This window comes from Natator depressus, chromosome 25, assembly GCF_965152275.1.
Source record: "Natator depressus isolate rNatDep1 chromosome 25, rNatDep2.hap1, whole genome shotgun sequence".
In the NCBI taxonomy this organism is placed as follows: Eukaryota; Metazoa; Chordata; order Testudines; family Cheloniidae; genus Natator; species Natator depressus.
In genome coordinates this window covers 2,350,028-2,368,299 of record NC_134258.1, presented here as the reverse complement: position 1 = coordinate 2,368,299, position 18,272 = coordinate 2,350,028, and the positions used below count along the sequence as shown (strand labels likewise).

At 53.5% G+C, this 18,272-nt stretch overlaps 1 protein-coding gene across 1 annotated transcript in view; it reads right to left on the bottom strand.

Moving 5' to 3' along the window:
• RAB11B (RAB11B, member RAS oncogene family) overlaps positions 1-960 on the bottom strand; it is a 31,664-nt gene extending 30,704 nt beyond the window's left edge. Inside the window, exon 1 of the mRNA XM_074939621.1 lies at positions 804-960. Within this exon, the coding sequence (XP_074795722.1) occupies positions 804-843 (40 nt within the window). The 5' untranslated portion in view covers positions 844-960. The remainder of the gene's footprint in view (positions 1-803) is intronic.
• Between the last annotated feature and the right edge of the window lie 17,312 nt (positions 961-18,272).

The window sequence follows — 18,272 nt, the reverse complement described above, 5'->3', positions numbered from 1 at the left end:
GTTGGCAGGAGAGCCGACAAACAGCGGCTACACTGCCCAACTTTTAGCGGCACGGATGCAGCAAGCAACGTAGCCATGTCGCTAAAAGCTGTGTAGTGTAGACGGAGCCTTACGTAGCCAAGCATTACACTCACATTTTTAAGTGCTTAAAAACCGAGAGACAGACAGAGGCTAAGAACAGAAAAATTTGCGTTCACACCTTTTTCTCTACTTCCAAACGCTCAGCTAGGAGCATGGTCTTCACCACATTAAAAAAACTGGGTTTTCGAAGGTGCTTGGAAAACCCTTCGGGAGGGACACAGGCGCGCTGTGCATCAAGCCCGGGCCGCCACCAGCCCCGCGACTATTGCAAGCCAAAGCGGACACGCTCTGGCCACCCCCGGCAGCGGGGGAGGAAGAGATGGGCCGCGGGGCAGGGGATGGACAAGCGCTCGACAGACCCATTCGACCTGCGCCGAGCGCCCAGCCCGGCTTGCAGCGCCCACGGCCTGCGGCAGATCCCACACGCGCCCCCCGCCCGCCAAACCCGGTGGGCTCCGGCTCTCGGCCCGGGATACGCCGCCCCTGGAGCGCCGCAGGCCCCGCTGCCCGCCCTCCTCAGAACATGCCCCGCGGCCCCGACCCGCTGCCCGGCGGCCATCGCGGGCAGCGAGCCCAGGCAGCGGGCGGAAGAGGGGCCGCTCCCGGGCCTGCCGCCAGGCCGAGGGCGAGGGCGAGGGCGAGGGCGAGGACGGGAGCGGCGCGGAGGGGGGCCCAAGGCGGGGGCGGCCGCGGCACGGGACATGGCCCCCCGCCCGCGGTACCTTTGAAGAGATAGTCGTACTCGTCGTCCCGGGTGCCCATGGCGATGGCGGCGGGGCCGGTCCTCTGGCTGCCAGGCACCGACTCGGTGCGGTGGGGGTGGGGAGAACCGCTCCCGCCGCCGCCTATCAGCGGCCGCCAAGGACGCCGGAGGGCGGGCACAGCGCGAGCTCCGCAGATACCACCCAATGGGAGACTGCGTCCTGAGGACTGACAGGCCGCCGAACCAATCATTTCAGGACGGGGCGGAGCCTAGCTGAGCAGCGCAAGAGCGCTGTGATGTGAGGGGAGCCCTACATCGGCTCTGTTGTAGTCGCCGCCCCGAGCCGGCAGCGGCCCCCGCGCCACCGGGACACGGCCTGTGGCCACTGTCCGCTGAGGGCCGGGCCGGGCCGGGCCGGGCCGGGCCATTACGGAGGGATCGCTCGTTGCCTTACGTCATGTGCTGACCCCGCAGGAGCGCTCCAGCGGGGCCCTCGCAGCCGGCACCGACCGCCCAGCCCACCCCGCGCAGGCCCCGAGGGCACCCGGCTGGTCCCCCCCGCCCCCGGGCAGCGCTGAGAGGACACGCGGCCCCAGCCCCCACCCCGGGCAGGCCCCGAGGGCACCCGGCTGGTCCCCCCCGCCCCCGGGCAGCGCTGAGAGGACACGCGGCCCCAGCCCCCACCCCGGGCAGGCCCCGAGGGCACCCGGCTGGTCCCCCCCCGCCCCCGGGCAGCGCTGAGAGGACACGCGGCCCCAGCCCCCACCCCGGGCAGGCCCCGAGGGCACCCGGCTGGTCCCCCCCCCGCCCCCGGGCAGTGCTGAGAGGACACGCGGCCCCAGCCCCCACCCCGGGCAGGCCCCGAGGGCACCCGGCTGGTCCCCCCCCGCCCCCGGGCAGCGCTGAGAGGACACGCGGCCCCAGCCCCCACCCCGGGCAGGCCCCGAGGGCACCCGGCTGGTCCCCCCCCGCCCCCGGGCAGCGCTGAGAGGACACGCGGCCCCAACCTCCACCCCGGACAGGCCCCGAGGGCACCCGGCTGGTCCCCCCCCGCCCCCGGGCAGCGCTGAGAGGACACGCGGCCCCAACCTCCACCCCGGGCAGGCCCCGAGGGCACCCGGCTGGTCCCCCCCCCGCCCCCGGGCAGTGCTGAGAGGACACGCGGCCCCAGCCCCCACCCCGGGCAGGCCCCGAGGGCACCCGGCTGGTATCAATTCTGCCCAACCCCACCCTGGCCAGGCCCTGCTTGGCTCCGAACTCCGGGAAGAAGAGAGTGGGTGCTCAGCACCCACCAGCAGCCCCCGATCAGCTCCTCCTCCCCCACCCCCGCCAGCGCCTCCCACACACCTGCGATCAGCTGTTCAGCAGGGTGCAGGAGGTGCTGGGGAGGAGGCGGGAAGAGGCGGGGGGAGCTCGGAGGAGGGGGGGAGTGGGGGTCAAACACTCCCCAGCAGCTTAGGAAGACTGCATCTCTGGCATGAGCATGGGTTCACTGACTCATGGGGCTCCCTTTTCAGCTTTAGTGACTAAGCCCAATAAAAGACTGTCAGAGTTCCCTTATGGCTCAGGGAGTTCCAGGGGCAGATTCCCTACAAAGAGCTAATCCAAAAGGAGATCTCCCCCAAAGCATTCTTCCACCGAGATTTTGTGGCCCAGTGTGGTTCCCACCAAAGCTCCTTTGGCACCAAAGTGGCACACAGGAACCATCACAATTGTCACTGATGAAGCTGCCTTCGCTCAGGGGCTCTTCCTTCTTGATGTCACATTTGGCATCGCCAAAAGCTTTTATGGTACTGCTACATTAGGCACTGCAACCCCAGCAGTTTGGGAGGACACTACTCGAAGAGACCATAGCACCATGTAGACTGTCTACTCCACAGCACCAGATGGCATCAGAGTTTTACAGTACTGTCAGATATGCTTATATTGGAGGAGCCTGAATCACCTCTGTTGTCTACATCAGTTTCTCTGCTGGTGCCAAAACATTCAGCAACCATAGCACTGCCTACCTCAGTGACTCTACTTACCACACCAAGATCGTAAGTGGTGTTGTCAGAGCTGACATACTCTTCCTCAGTGGCCTGAGATGACAGTCACAACTCGGAGAGGTTGCAGCACATGTACTTCCCTAGAACTTCTCCTGCCTCCTCTTCAGTGCCTTACAGATGGTCTAGAGACTTTTCTGGAGACAGGCACTGGGACACCCATCAATCAGGTCACGGAATGTGGATCCCAATACCTTGGCCACTGGTCCATAACTCTCAATGCCAGTGTGGCTGTACTGGGGACCCTGGTCAGCAAAAAAGAGGAATAATTAACCTCAGACCCTGTGTACCTAAGACACTTCCATACACAGTCTTGGCCACCCTGGCTGCTCTGGAACCTTCACCAAATCAGCCTTCACCTGTTCCTGAGGAGGTACCAGAAGAGGTTGCACCTATTGCTGCGGACATTAACCTCATTCTCCCCTGACCAGGCCATTGTCCTTCCAGCACTCCCCAAATTCAAGGGGATGACTTAAAGGGGTTCAGGACCTACTTAGGAGAATCACAACAGCATTACAGATCCCCATAGAAGAGATCCAGGAGGCCAATCCACAAATTAATGGACATTCTACATGGACCCAGCAAACACCACCCACAGCAGCACTAACTTCCTGCAAGGTGAACAAAAAATACCAAGTCCTCCCTAATGGAGCTGAATTCTTCTATACAAACCTTATGCCATCTTTACTGGTCATGACGTCTACACACGAGAAGTCACAGCAAAACCAAGACACACCAAAAGTCTGAGTAGCAATATGAATTGTTTTATTTGACCATAAGTCGTATTCCTCAGCAAGACTATAATTTTGGGTACAAACTATCATGTTCTAATGGCCAGATATGACTTCCAAGTCTTCAAAAAGTTGGCAGCCTTTACAGACAGACTTCCACCAGAAGCCAGAGAAGAGTTCTTCTCTTTAGTCAACAAAGACCAATTCATGGCAAAGTCCAGTCTCCAGACTTCTCTGGATGCTGCAGACAGTGCCTCCTGATCAGTGGCCATAGTGGTGGTCATGAGGACACCTCATAGTTGAAAGGCTCTGACTTCCCTTGGGATTTACAATCCACCATTGAGGACATACCATTCAAAGGTGCAGAGTTCTTTAGTTCAAGAAGATATGAGGCTCTTCACACTTGCAGAGGAGGATCTCTGTGATTTCTGTCTACACTTTGGTCCCTAAAATGAAGCATTTTAGACAGCAATCTCATGCTCTGCCACCCTTCTTCCACTAGAGGTCTACAGAGCCTCCTAAAAGGGACATTTTCATTGACACAGGCAGCCACACTCAGCAACCCACCCATCACTACCAGCATCGCAGAAACATTAATTTTAGTGGGACTGTTGAGAGATATGAGCCCACCTCTTCAGATCTAGAACCGATCCTATCTTTTGGGAATCATCTAACCCTCTTCAGGGACATGTGGTCCTCTGTCAACACAGACCAGGGGTTTATGGACATGATATCAGGCTACACCACCTGGTTTCTCACTGCGCTTACCTCCAAAGCCCCTTACCCTTCCTTTTCCAGGGACTCTTCTCACAAGGATCTTTTATAACAGGAGGTCCTCTCACTCCTCTCTTTTGGAACGATAGAAAAGGTCCCACCTCAATACTGGGGGAAAGGGTTCTACAGCAAATACTTATCCCAAATAAGAAAGGGGGATGGTAACCCATCTTGGACTTAAGAAAGCTGAACTCAATCATACACAACTTGAAGTTCAGAACGGTCACCCTCACTGTGGCACTGCACCACATATTCTTCACAGTGATATTATTAGGATATAATTATGATGCATTTTGTACAAGATGGGGCATGTAAGATGTGTGACAAAGTTCCTGCTCTACCTTGGTGAGTCTTGTGCTTATTGGCGGATTTGCTCGCCTTGGAGCTTCACGGCAGCCCTCAGCTTGGCCGTTTTTCTGAACCCACAGTCCAGGTCGACGACTCCTGTGTCTGACCAGGAGTTGGGGCGGAACCCGGACCCGCCCTGTACTCCAGGTTCCAGCCCAGGGCCCTGTGGAGTACAGCTGTCTAGAGTGCCTCCTGGAACAGCTGTGCAACAGCTACAACTCCCTGGGCTACTTCCCCATGGCCTCCTCCCAACACCTTTATCCTCACCATAGGACCTTCCTCCTGGTGTCTGATAATGCTTGTACACCTCAGTCCTCCAACAGTCCGCGTTCTCACTCCCAGCTCCTCACACGCACACCACAAACTGAAGTGAGCTCCTTTTTAAAACCCAGGTGCCCTGATTAGCCTGAGCTGTAGCTCACGAAAGCTCATGCTCAAATAAAATTGGTTAGTCTCTAAGGTGTCACAAGTACTCCTTTTCTTTTTGCGAATACAGACTAACACGGCTGTTACTCTGAAACCCGTTAATTGATTCTAGCAGCTTCTTGATTGGCTGCAAGTGTTCTAATCAGCCTGTCTTAATTGTCTCCAGAAGGTTCCTGATTGTTCTGGAACCTTCCCTGTTACCTTACCCAGGGAAAAGGGACCTACTTAGCCTCCTCTCCTGCTGCTGCTCTCTGGCCTGGGCTTTCCTTGCCTTTTGCCCCTGCTTTCAGCTTCCCCCCCGACCGGGCCAGACGCTCTCCCCCCCCCTTTCTTTTCCTTTTGTTGTTTTTTTTCTTTCTCCGCTGTTGCTAGAGTGCTGGCCGGCTGCCGGCTGGCTGTTAGCCCCCCCCCAGCCCACCTGCCCTTGGAAGCTGCTGCCGCTCCAGCTGAATCCCCCCCCGAGAGGGGGAGGGCCTGCCGGCCCACTTCCCCAGAGGGGGGGAGTGGAAGGATCCAGCCCCCAGACCCAGCCGCTTGCTGTTTGTTTGCGGACCCGTCTCTGGTTGAAAGGAATCTTATCACTTGCTCCGGCATTTCTGGAATGCAAAAAGGAAAACCCGGAACAGACAGAGAAACAGCCGTCTATCAGAGGAACACCGCCCGGGGAACTTACAAATCGCTGTGGAGGGGGCCCAAGACTGAGTAACTTTCAGACTGTGGTCTCGTGTGGGGGGAGGCCTTGACTGTGTCGTGACTGTGTTTGTAGGGACGCAGAGGGTGTGGCACGGAGCTGCCCCCCCGATCCATCTGTATCCTCCCAACCCCCACACTACCATCTTCACAACTGCCTCCTCCACCGTCATTGCTGGCTGTTTAACATCTACCTCTGGACTTAGCTGCTCGCCCTGATTCCACCATGTGGGCCAGAAGCACCAGCCAACCAAACAGGACTCTCTGGACAAGCGTACGGTGGTTCATGTGCCCCCCCCCGAACTGCCCATCCCACAGCCTGTCCCTTTTTACCTGACCCCAACTCTTGTTAACCACCTGCCACCGCCCCCGCTGGGGCATCGGCAATGCCTCCTCCGCTGCCATGCTCACCGGCTCCCCAGACTCTAGGGGAGCCCCCCAGCCGGCGGGAAAGGCCAGGGCAAGAAGAAGGGGAAGGGCCCCACTAAAACCACCAGGCCCTCCGTGGCAGGGGCCACCCCCACTGCTGCGGCCCCATCACCGACCACGGCGTCCCTCCCCGCTGCCCCCTTCACCAGCTCTGTGGGTGTCCCTCCCTCACCCCCCAGGATGTATGCCCGAGCGGCGGCAGCCCCCCCGCCTGCCGCCTCGTCATCTATCCCGCCCACCACCTCTGCCACCATCAACAGCGGCCGGGGTCCCTTCCCCACCATGACAAGGAAGCACGGTGTCCGATGCCTCCTGGTGCCCACCTCGCCCCATGTGGAGACCTACGTGTGAGGGTGGTGGGGCCCTCGGCCATTGTGGCGGCCTCCAAATGTATGGGAAGGTCGTCTTCTTCTTAGCATCGAAGGCTGCCGCCCAGGAGGCGGTGGAGAGGGGCCTGGCGGTGGGGGGGGTGTTTGTCCCCCTAGAGCCGCTAGAGGACCTGGACGTCCGCCTAGTCCTGACCTTTGTCCCTCCTTTTCTCCCCAGTGCTGCCCTGTTACCCGCCCTTTCCACCCTGGGGAAACCTGTTTCTGTCATCAGCCCTCTCCCGTTGGGCTGCAAGGACCCCACCCTCCATCACATCTTTTCCTTCTGCCGGCAAGTGCAGCTTCTACTGCTGTCGGCGGTGCGTGACGGAGAGGTGCTCGAGGGGTCCTTCCTAGTCCCACACCGGGGGGCCTGTTACCGGGTGCTACCTCTGCCAGGCGTCAGGGCATGTCCAGAGGGACTGCCCCTTAGCCCGGCAAGGAGGGGCATCTGGGATCCCTGAGACCCGGCAGGACATCGGCCCTGTCATTGCCAATGCCCCTGGCTGCCCGATACCCGAACCCGCCCCCCCTCCTCTTCGGACCACCACTTCTCCCGTTCAGGCCCAAGGGGCACCTCCCCTACGACACCCAGATGAGCGGGAGAGCCCCGCCTTCGCTGCTGACAATCTGGCAGGGCCTATGGAGGAGGGTGTGGCAGAGATACCACCAGGCATGGGAGAGAGCCTGCCCCAGGGAGAATCCTCCCTCCCTTATGCCACCCCACCGTCCCTCCCCCAAGTCCCTGAGCCGTCGTCTTTACCTCCTGACACGACCCCTGCTAACCAGCCCCCAGATGATGCCATGGAGGGCTGGGCCCTTGTCCAGGGGAAGCCAGGCAAGCGGAAGGCTCGAGCTCCGCCTCATCTACCCGAGGCGGAGGCCCCCTGGAAGACCAGGAAGGGGGGCACCGATGCCAAACCTTCCGCTTTGCCCACGAGTGCATCCCATCCACCGGTGTCAGCCGGGAAAGACGTGGTAGCACCGGAAGGTAGTATCTCCCCTGCACGGGAGACCCTCCCCTCCGAGACCCTCGAGGAAGCCCCTTCTGTCCTGACACTACCCGAAGTCCCCGTGAACCCCGAGGCAACCGTCGAGGTGGGTGCCAGCGGGGAGAACCCTGGGGCGATGGAAAGTGTCCTCTCCTCCATGTTCAAGGAGATCGAGGCCCTAGATCTGACCCCGGTCGCCCAGGGGGAGGATGACCTTTTGCCAGCAAACCTCGATTTGGGCGACCTCACTCCACCCCTCTTTTCCCCATGCTCCCTCCCCCTAACTGCTGCTTCTGCTCCCACCTCCGAGGAGCCCCTGGACTCCTCCACCGACCCAGCCACTGATGGCACCCCGCTGACGACTACCAAGCCTGCTCAGGTGACAGCCGGCACCACGCAGCCAGGACACGAGTCACCGGGGCACCCCCCGTTGGTGTGGAGCAATCGATTTCCTTCCTGGGCGGGGGCCCAACAGAAGATAATCCATCTCCTGATGCTGTGGCCGCTAAATCCACCATAGAGCCCGCGCCCGGTATCACTGAGAGCTCCCTCCCCACCCCCTTAGCCCTTGAGTCTGATCGGGAGGTGCCACCATCCAGCTGCTTGCCTCCCGAAACCCAGAACCTCACCTCTGCCCCTGCCCCTGCCCCTACCCCTATCCGGTTTACCTCCTGCCATGTCATTGCTGCCCCCGGGGCTGTCTCCTTCCCTTTCCCAACTGATGACCCCCAGGGAGCGGCCTTTGTGTTCTCCTGCCCTGTCCCATTAGGAGCTGCTATCTTTCCTCCACTGCCCCCTATCGCCCCAGAGCTTGAGGCGGGCCTAGAAGCTCCAGCCCATCAGGCACCCTGTCGGGGGTCCGCACCCTGCTTGTCCGTTTTAGTGGACCACGGGGCTGCACCAAGGGCCTCGCTGGGGAACAACCGGGAAACCATAACCCCACCCCCCCATGAGCTGCGAGGAGAGCTGCGGAAGTTTTTAGAGAATGTCCGTGGCTCCCGCAACAAGGTACAGCTTGCTCTCCAGCGATGGGGGGATTTTTTTCAAATCCTCCGGGCCACAAGGGCCCTCATGGGGGAAGGTAAAGGGACAGGGAAGCAGGATGCCGCGGCCTACTGGCGGGTCTGCGTCTTCCGCGACCAATTACTCACCTACGGGATGGGTCAAGGACTGTTGCACGGCCCACTGCGGGATGCGAGCGTCCCCGCCAGTGAGGATCCCCCTTGGCCCCCCCCATGACACCTCTCACCATCGCAACGTTGAACACCCGGGGTTGTTCCTGTCTCGCTCCTCAGCACGGACTACAAAATCGTAGTGAAAGCAATCTCGCTGCGGCTAGGGTCTGTGCTGGCAGACGTGATCCACCCAGACCAGACCTACACTGTCCCGGACCGCAGTATCTTTGATAACCTATTTCTGGTTTGGAACCTTTTGGAACTCGGGCATAGAGATGGTCTGTCGTTCGTCCTCCTGTCCCTAGATCAGGAGAAGGTGTTCGATAGGGTGGACCACGGGTACCTCCTGAGCACTCTGCAGGCATTTGGCTTCAGACCCCAGTTTGTGGGTTTTCTCCAGGTGCTGTACACTTCCGCAGAGTGTCTGGTTAAGCTCAGCTGGACCCTGACTGAACCGGTCAGCTTCGGGCGAGGAGTACAGCAGGGGTGCCCCCTCTTGGGCCAACTGTACGCTCTGGCGATCAAATCCTTCCTCTGTCTCCTCCACAGGAGGTTGACAGGGTTGGTGCTGCGGGAGCCGGAGCTGCAGCTGGTCCTGTCGGCGTACACTGATGACGTGCTCCTCGTGATCCAGGACCCCAGCGACTTGGCACGGGTGGAGGCTTGCCAGGCCATCTATTCGGCAGCCTCCTCCGCCCGGGTCAACTGGGTCAAGAGCTCTGGCTTGGCGGTAGGAGACTGGCGGCAGGTGAGCTCCCTCCCACCCGCGCTTCAGACCATCCGGTGGAGCACGGGTCCGCTGCTCTAACTCGGCGTTTACCTTTCTGCCACGCATCCCTCTCTGCTGGAAAACTGGGAAAATGTAGAGGGTGGGATGATAGAGCGGCTCCGGAAATGGACGGGCCTACTCCGATGTCTCTCTATCTGAGGGAGAGCGCTGGTGCTTAATCAACTAGTCCTGTCCATGCTCTGGTACCGGCTCAACACCCTGGTCCCGGCCCTAGGTTTCCTGACCAACCTCCAGACATCGATTCTAGAGTTCTTTTGGTCAGGAACGCACTGGGCCCCTGTAGGGGTTCTTCATCTACCCCTGAAGGAAGGAGGACAGGGCCTGAAGTGTCTGCACACTCAGGTCCGTGTCTTCCGCCTCCAGGCCCTACAGAGGCTCGTCTATGGTGCAGGCAGTTCGGCGTGGAGCACACTGGCGCACGCCATCCTGCGCCGCATCCGAGGGCTCCGATATGACTGGCAGCTCTTTTATCTCCATCCGGGAGGTCTTCCGCGAGACCTCTCGGGGCTGCCGGTCTTCTACCAGGACCTCCTCCAGACTTGGAAACTGTTTTTAACGACCAGGTCCGTGGCAGCCACCGAGGGGGTAGATCTCCTCGCGGAGCCCCTGCTACACAACCCCCAGCTCCGTGTGCAGGTGGCGGAGTCCCGCTTGGTGCGCCAGAGCTTGATCCTGGCAGAAGTCACGAGAATCGGAGACCTCCTGGACTATGACCGGGGAGACTGGCTGGATCCCCTGACGCTCGCCCGGCGCATGGGGCTCTCCAGACCTCGCACCCCCCCGGCGCGTACTTCAGGAGGCGAAGGCCGCTTTGCCGCCTGCTGCTCGAGCTTACCTTGACCGAGTCTTGCTCAAGGGCACGCCCCGCCCACCCTCTACCCCAGGCCCGCTGGACCTTTTAATTGGACCCCTGCCCCGCAGACCCAATCGACCCCCTCACCCATTCACTGTGAGCCGGCTGCATGAACTGCAGCCGGTATGCTTCCAAACCGCGCCAAGGAAACATCTATACACGCTTGTGCTCCACACCCTTCACGCCCTCACCCTAGTGTCCCGCCCCGATACAAAGTGGCGAGACCTTCTGCCACCTTTGGAGGGTGAGCAGCCCCAGTGGGTCAGCCTATATTCCACCTTGGTTTCGAGGCCCGTCGGAGACATCGGCTGGCGGCTCCTTCATGGAGCTGTGAGCATGGGCACGTACTTGGCGCGGTTCACCCCCGTCCCAGATACTTGTCCCTTTTGTGGTGTGAGGGAAACCCTGGTGCACGTATATTTGGAGTGTGCCAGGCTGCAGCCCCTGTTCCAGCTCCTCACAAATCTCCTATTATGTTTTTGGTTGCATTTTTCCCCTCACCTTTTTATTTATGCACTCCCCATCCGTAGCCTCACAAAGTCACGGGATCTCCTAGTTAACCTCCTCCTGGCCCTGGCTAAAACGGCCATCTATAAAACCAGAGAGAGGAGGTTGGCCGATGGAGTTTCCTGTGACGGTGGGGCCGTTTTCCGATCCTCAGTCCGTTCATGTATCCGGGCAGAGTTCCTCTGGGCGGCGTCCACCAACTCCCTTGATGCTTTTGAGGAGCGGTGGGCACTGTCCGAGGTTCTCTGCTCGGTGTCCCCGTCCGGGTCCCTTTGTCTGACCCTTTGATTGGGGGAGAGAGTAAGGGACCCCAGCCCCAGCCATTGCTGCTGTGGACACCACCATCTTAGAGGGGTCCTTTCACATGTGGGTGCACGTCCCCCCCCCCGGATTGTCCACCCCACAGCCTGCCCCTCTTGTTGGGTGCTTTCAGAGGAGGGAATTGTTGGTGACACTCGGGCGTGGCGCCAGGTAACTCGAAGGGGTGGAAGACTCGAAGGTGGCGCCAGGTAACTCGAAGGGGTGAGTCGATGAAGCCCCCTCGCTCTGGGCCACCAGGTAACTCGGAAGGGTGGAAGACCACGAGAGTCAAGGAAGCCCCCCGCTCTGGGCCCAGGCAAGCTTGAACACTTCCCTCCCCTGAAGCTAATGAGAAAACAGTTGTGATTGGTTGTTGTGTTACACATTGCATATGCTGCTGTTTTTACTTTGTAAGTGTGTTATGCAAATAAAAAAACATCTTTTGCTTCAAACAAAAAAAAAATTACTCTCCTATAGCCATCTGGCCCGACCCTGTCACAGATGTCATCAGAAAAGTTATGATTTGCTGAATATTATTATCCTATTTGTATGCATGTATCATTTTTGTATCTAAAGTTATAAATATTAACTATGTATCTGTATTTAAAATGTGGTTACTCTGGGTGAAACCCACAAGTAGCCTTTCAGGTACAACAGTGAAGAGGCCAAATAGTGCTGTTGGCCCATCAGCAAAGACACTGGATCCTGGAAGAACTTAACCTTCCTGTAAACATTCCAGACAGCCGGTAAATAATGGCTGCTATGACTCAGCAAGGTATGCAAAGGCACGTGACCAGGCCACATGACTCTGGACTCTATTTTGGGGTGTCTATATTTTTCCACACACTGGTCTGGGAGCTGGTTTTGGAACAAAGGGCTCCTGCCATATGCTAAAGCTATATAAGGTAGGGAGTGACATCATCTGTTGTTCTTCACTCCCCACACAAGAAAACTCCTGGAAACACCTGAGGAACACAGATCGAACTGGGGGAAGTGCTGGATCCAGGCTAAAGGGATTTCTAGCCTGTGTATGAAAACCTGGGGATCCCAAGCTGCAAAGCAAATGCAGCTTGTCTCTTAAGAATCTACAAGCCTGCTTGTACCATCTCTCAGGGTGAGAAACTGCTAATTCATATCCAATCTGTCTGGTACGTTAAGCTTAGTTTGCATTTTTGTTTATTTGCTGGGTAATCTGCTTTGATCTGTTTGCTATCCTTTATAATCACCTAAAATCTATCTTTTATAGTTAATAAAGTTGTTTTATGTTTTAATTTAAACCCAGTGTGCCTTTAAGTGAAGTGTCTGGGGGAAAATCTCAACTTGGTTTAACACAGGCTTGTTGCATTTCCACTCCACATTGAGAGGGAGGTGAACTGGATAATAAATTCATACTGGTTGGAGTTTGGACCAGGGCAGGATGGTACTAAGGTTCTGGGGTCCTTGGCTGGGAAGCTGATGGTTATTTTGGCTGTAGCCTCTCTATTGTTGGTTTATGCCGTGGGTGATCAGAGAGCCTGCATGTAACTGCAGCTGGGTGTGTCCCTACCCATGTGAATGCTGGAGGAAGTGTAGGACCTGGAGTGAGTCTACAGCTTGTCACAGCTACACAGTGTGAGAGGGAATCCAGGCTAGTGTGTCAGAGGGCTCAGTGGTACTCCAGTTCCAGGTGGCACCCTCGGGGGAACCCATTACACTCACCTCCATAATTCCTACTCTGCATCCAGGGGATTGGTTCACATCTCTTGATATTCAGGAGGTGTGCTTCCGCATAGCAATAATACTATCACACAGGAAGTACATGAGATTCACAATAGGACACAAATACTACCAATATTGATTAAAAAAAGCAAAAGAGGCAAAAAGGCATCCTTTAAAAAGTGGAATTTAAATCCTAGTGAGGAAAATAGAAAGGAGCATAAAGACGGACAAATGAAGTGTAAAATACAATTAGGAAGGCTAAAAAAGAATTTGAGGAAAGACTCAAAAAGTAATAGCAAGTTTTTTTAAAAGTACATCAGAAGCAGGAAGCCTGCTAAACAACCAGTGGGGCCATTGGGTGATAGAGATGCTAAAGGAGCACTCAAGGACGATAAGGCCATTGCGGAGAAACTAAATGAATTATTTGCATCGGTCTTCATGGCTGAGGATGTGAGGGAGATTCCCAAACCTGAGCCATCTTTTTAGGTGACAGATCTGAGGAACTGGCCCAGATTGAGGTATCATTAGAGGAGGTTTTGGAACAAATTGATAAATTAAACAGCAATAAGGCACCAGGACCAGATGATATTCACCCAAGAGTTCTGAAGGAACTCAAATGTGAAATTGCAGAACTACTAACTGTAGTAGCATTTATATCAGCTCCTGTACCTGATGACTGGAGGATGGCTAATGTGACACCAATTTTTAAAAAGGGCTCCAGAGGTGATCCCGGCAATTACAGGCCTGTAAGCCTGACTTCAGCACCGTGCAAACTGGTTGAAACTATAATAAAGAACAATATTGTCATATAGTTGAACATAATTTGTTGAGGAAGAGTCAACATGGTTTTAGTAAAGGGAAATCATACCTCACTAATCTACTAGAATTCTCTGAGGGGGTCAACAAGCATGTGGACCAAGGGGATCCAGTGGATATCATGTACTTAGATTTTTAGAAAGCCTTTGACAAGGTCCCTCACCAAAGGCTCTTACTCAAAATAAGCTGCCACGGGATAAGAGGGAAGGTGCACTCATGGATTGGTAACTGGTTAAAAGATAGGAAACAGAGGGTAGGTATAAACGGTCAGTTTTCAGAATGGAGAGAGGTAAATAGTGGTGTCCCCCAGGGGTCTGTTCTGGGACCAGTCCTATTCAACATATTCATAAATGATCTGGAAAAAGGGGTAAACAGTGAGGTGACAAAATTTGCAGATGATACAAAATTACTAAAGATCGTTAAGACCCAGGCAGACTGCAAAGAGCTACAGAAGGATCTCTCAAACCTGGGTGACTGGGCAACAAAATGGCAGATGAAATTTAATGTTGATAAATGCAAAGTAATGCACATTGGAAAGCATAATCCCAACTATACATATAAAATGATGGGGTCTAAATTAGCTGTTACCACTCAAGAAAGAGATCTTGAAGTCATTGTGGATAGTTCTCTGAAAACATCCACTCAATGTGCAGCGGCAGTCAACACGTGAACAGAATGCTGGGTATAATTAAGCAAGGGATAGATAATAGGACAGAAAATATCATGTTTCAGAGTAGCAGCCGTGTTAGTCTGTATTTGCAAAAAGAAAAGGAGTACTTGTGGCACCTTAGAGACTAACAAATTTATTTGAGCATAAGCTTTCGTGAGCTACAGCTCACTTCATCGGATGCTGTAGCTCACGAAAGCGTATGCTCAAATAAATTTGTTAATCTCTAAGGTGCCACAAGTACTCCTTTTTTTAGAAAATATCATGTTGCCTCTATATAAATCCATGATACACCCACATCTTGAATACTGTGTGCAGATGTGGACACCCCATCTCAAAAAAGATAGATTGGAATTGGGAAAGGTTCAGAAAAGGGCAACAAAAATTATTAGGGATATGGAACGGCTTCCGTATGAGGAGAGATTAATAAAACTGGGATTTTTCAGCTTGGAAAAGAGACGGCTAAGGGGAGATATGATTGAGGTCTATAAAATCATGAGTGGTACAGAGAAAGTAGATAAGGAAGTGTTTACTACTTCTCATAACACAAGAACTTGGGATCACCAAATGAAATTAATCGGCTGCAGGTTTAAAACCAAAGGAAGTATTTCTTCACACAACTCACAGTCAACCTGTGGAACTCCTTGCCAGAGAATGTTGTGAAGGTCAAGACCATAACAGGATTAAAAAAAGAACTAGATAAATTCATGGAGGAAAGGTCCATCAATGGCTATTAGCCAGGATGGGCAGGAATGGTGTCCATAACCTCTGTTTTCCAGAAGCTGGGAATGAGCGACAGGGGATGGATCACTTGGTGATTACCTGTTCTGTTCATTCTCTCTGGGGCACCTGGCATTGGCCACTGTCGGAAGACAGGATACTGGGCTAGATGGATCTTTGGTCTGACCCAGTAGGTCCATTCTTATGTTCATATGAGTGTTACCCTTTGGTCTATTGAACACACCAAGAGTATTTACCACAGTGCTAGCAGTCATGGCAGCACATTTAAGAAGGAGGAATATTTTAGTGTATCCTTACCTGGATGTTTGGCTGGTACAGAGACAATCTCCTCAACACGTCTCAGAAGCCATTAGTTACACACTCAACTTATTCCAGAACCTGCATCTGAAAGTCAGTGTTCAAAAGCCCATCTGACTCCCATCCAGAGAATCAAATTCATCGGAGCAATTTTAGATTCAAACAAGTCCATGATTTGACTTCCTCATTTTTGTGTAGTTCCCCTTTTTTAAGTTAAATGCCACTGTGGTGGGTTTCTTTGGTATTTTCCCCCCTACGGGGATGTTAAATTTAATTACATTAAGGTTGCTATTACTGAGTGGTTTCGCTATATTCACCTCTTGGACCAGATCCTGTGCGCCACTTAGGACTAAATCAAGAATTGCCTAGTTCCAGGACCAACTGCTCCAAGAAACAGCCATTAATTGTGTCTAGAAATTTAATCTCTGCATCCCATCCTGAGATGACATGTATCAGGTCAACATGGGGATAGTTGAAATCCTGTTATTATTTGGTTTTCTGTTTTTGTAGCCTCTTTAATCTCCCTAAGCATTTCACAACTGCTGGTCATCATCCCGGTTAGTTGGTTAGTAGTATATTCCTACGGCTATATTCCTATTATTCAAGCATCCAGACACCACAGTGTCTTCACTCATTTCAGACACATGGCTTTGTGTAGCTTAAAGACGTCTCATGGCAGACTATGACTCCAATGCATGCAAGTCTGGCTGAGATTGGTATACACCCATCAAATATCATCTGGATATGGCCCTCGGTATGCCTTCACTAGTTCTGTCAACCTGAAATGGTGGAAGGACCCTACAAAGCCTGCAGAGAAGTTCCCTTTACACCTCTCCTCCCATTCAAAATTAAGAAGACAGATGCCTCACTTTTGGGATGGAGAGCACAAATAGATGGTATGCAGGTGCAGGCCTGTGGATGCCTTGAGAAGCACAAATGCACTTCAGCCTCTTAGACTTCAGAACAGTCCACAAAGCTTGTGGGTCAGTCTGGTCAGTCTGTACAGATAATGACAGACAATACAATGACCATATTTTACATTAACAAGTGTGTCATAACCATACAGCTAAGGGTAGCCTAGAATTCCTCTTTACCTGTAAGGGGTTAAGAAGCTCAAATGACCTGGGTGGCACCTGACCAAAAGGACCAATGGGGAAAGAAGATACTTTCAAATCTTGGGGGAAGGGGAGGAGGGGAAGGCTTTGTTCTGTGTTTTCTCTTGGGAAGCAGAGAAGCATGAGGTCAGAAAACTCCTTCTCCTATAAAAGCCAGGCAAGGTGTGTTAGATTATCTTTTGTTCTGCTTGTGAATTTTTCCTTTGCTGGAGGGAGGGACTTTGAAACTAAGCCTAGAGGAAGTTCTGCTGTGTTTTTGAATCTTTGTTACCCTGTAAAGTTATTTTCCATCCTGATTTTACAGAGGTGATTTTTACTTTTTTTTTTTTAATAAAATCCTTCTTTTAAGAACCTGACTGATTTCTCTAAGACCCAGGGGTTTGGGTCTGTGATCACTTTGTAATCAATTGGTTAGGATATTATTCTCAAGCCTCCCCAGGAAAGGGGATGTAAGGGCTTGGGGGGATATTTTTGGGGAATAGGAGCTCCAAGTGGTCCTTTCCCTGATTCTTTGTTAAATCACTTGTTGGTGGCAGCGTACCCTCCAAGGGCAAAGAATTTGTGCCTTGGGGAAGTTTTAACCTAAGCTGGTAGAAATAAGTTTAGGGGGTCTTTCATGTAGGTCCCCACATCTGTATCCTAGAGTTCAGAGTGGGGAGGGAACCCTGACAAAGTGGATGGGCAAAATCCTCCCCTTTCTGTCAAGAAGCAGTCAGGCTCTGGATCTGGTGCATCAAGCACCAGATCTCACTCTCTGCGGTACTCTTACCTGGTCTGCAAAACAGCATAGCAGACCATTTGAGCAGACACTTTTCTTCAGACCACAAGTGGGAAATCAAAGACTCCATCCTCCAGAACATCTTTTTGGACGGAGGTTATTCTTGAGTGGACCTGTTTGCAACACAAAACAACAAGATCTTCTGTTCTGGGGGGCATGAGCCCAGGTGCCCTGTCTGATGCCTTCCTAATCTTGTAGACATGGGGTCTACTGTACATCTATCCACAGGTCCCTTTGCTTCCCAGAGAGCTCTGCAAAATCAGACAGGATGCATTTTGATAGCTTCAGTGAGGCTGAAACAATGGGGAGTCCTTGTGGCATCTTAGAGACTTACACATTTATTTGGGCATACGCTTTCGTGGGCTAAAACCCACTTCATCAGATGCATGGAGTGAAAAATACAGTAGCCAGGTATAAATACACAGCACATGAAAAGATGGGAGTTTCCTTACCAAGTGCAAGGGTCAGGGCTAAAGAGGACAATTCAATTAGGGTGGATGTGGCCCATTTCCAACAGTTGACCAGAAGGGGTGAATATAGCGGGGAAATTACTTTTTGTAGTGCTAATGAGGCCAATTCAATCATTGTAGATGTGGCCCATTCTCAACAGTTGACAAGAAAGTGTGAGTATCAACAGAGGAAAAATTATTTTTTGTAGTGACCCAGCCATTCCCAGTCTTTATTCAGGCCTAATTTGATGGTGTCAAGTTTGCAAATTAATTCCAGTTCTGCAGTTTCTTGTTGAAGGCTGTTTTTGAAGTTTTTCTTTTTGTTGAAGAATGTCCACTTTTAAGTCTGTTATTGAGTGTCCAGGGAGACTGAAGTGCTCTCCTATTGTTTTTTGAATGTTACAATTCCTGATGTCAGATTTGTGTCCATTTATTGTTTTGCGTAGAGACTGTCCAGTTTGGCCAATGTACATGGCAGAGGGGCATTGCTGGCGCATGATGG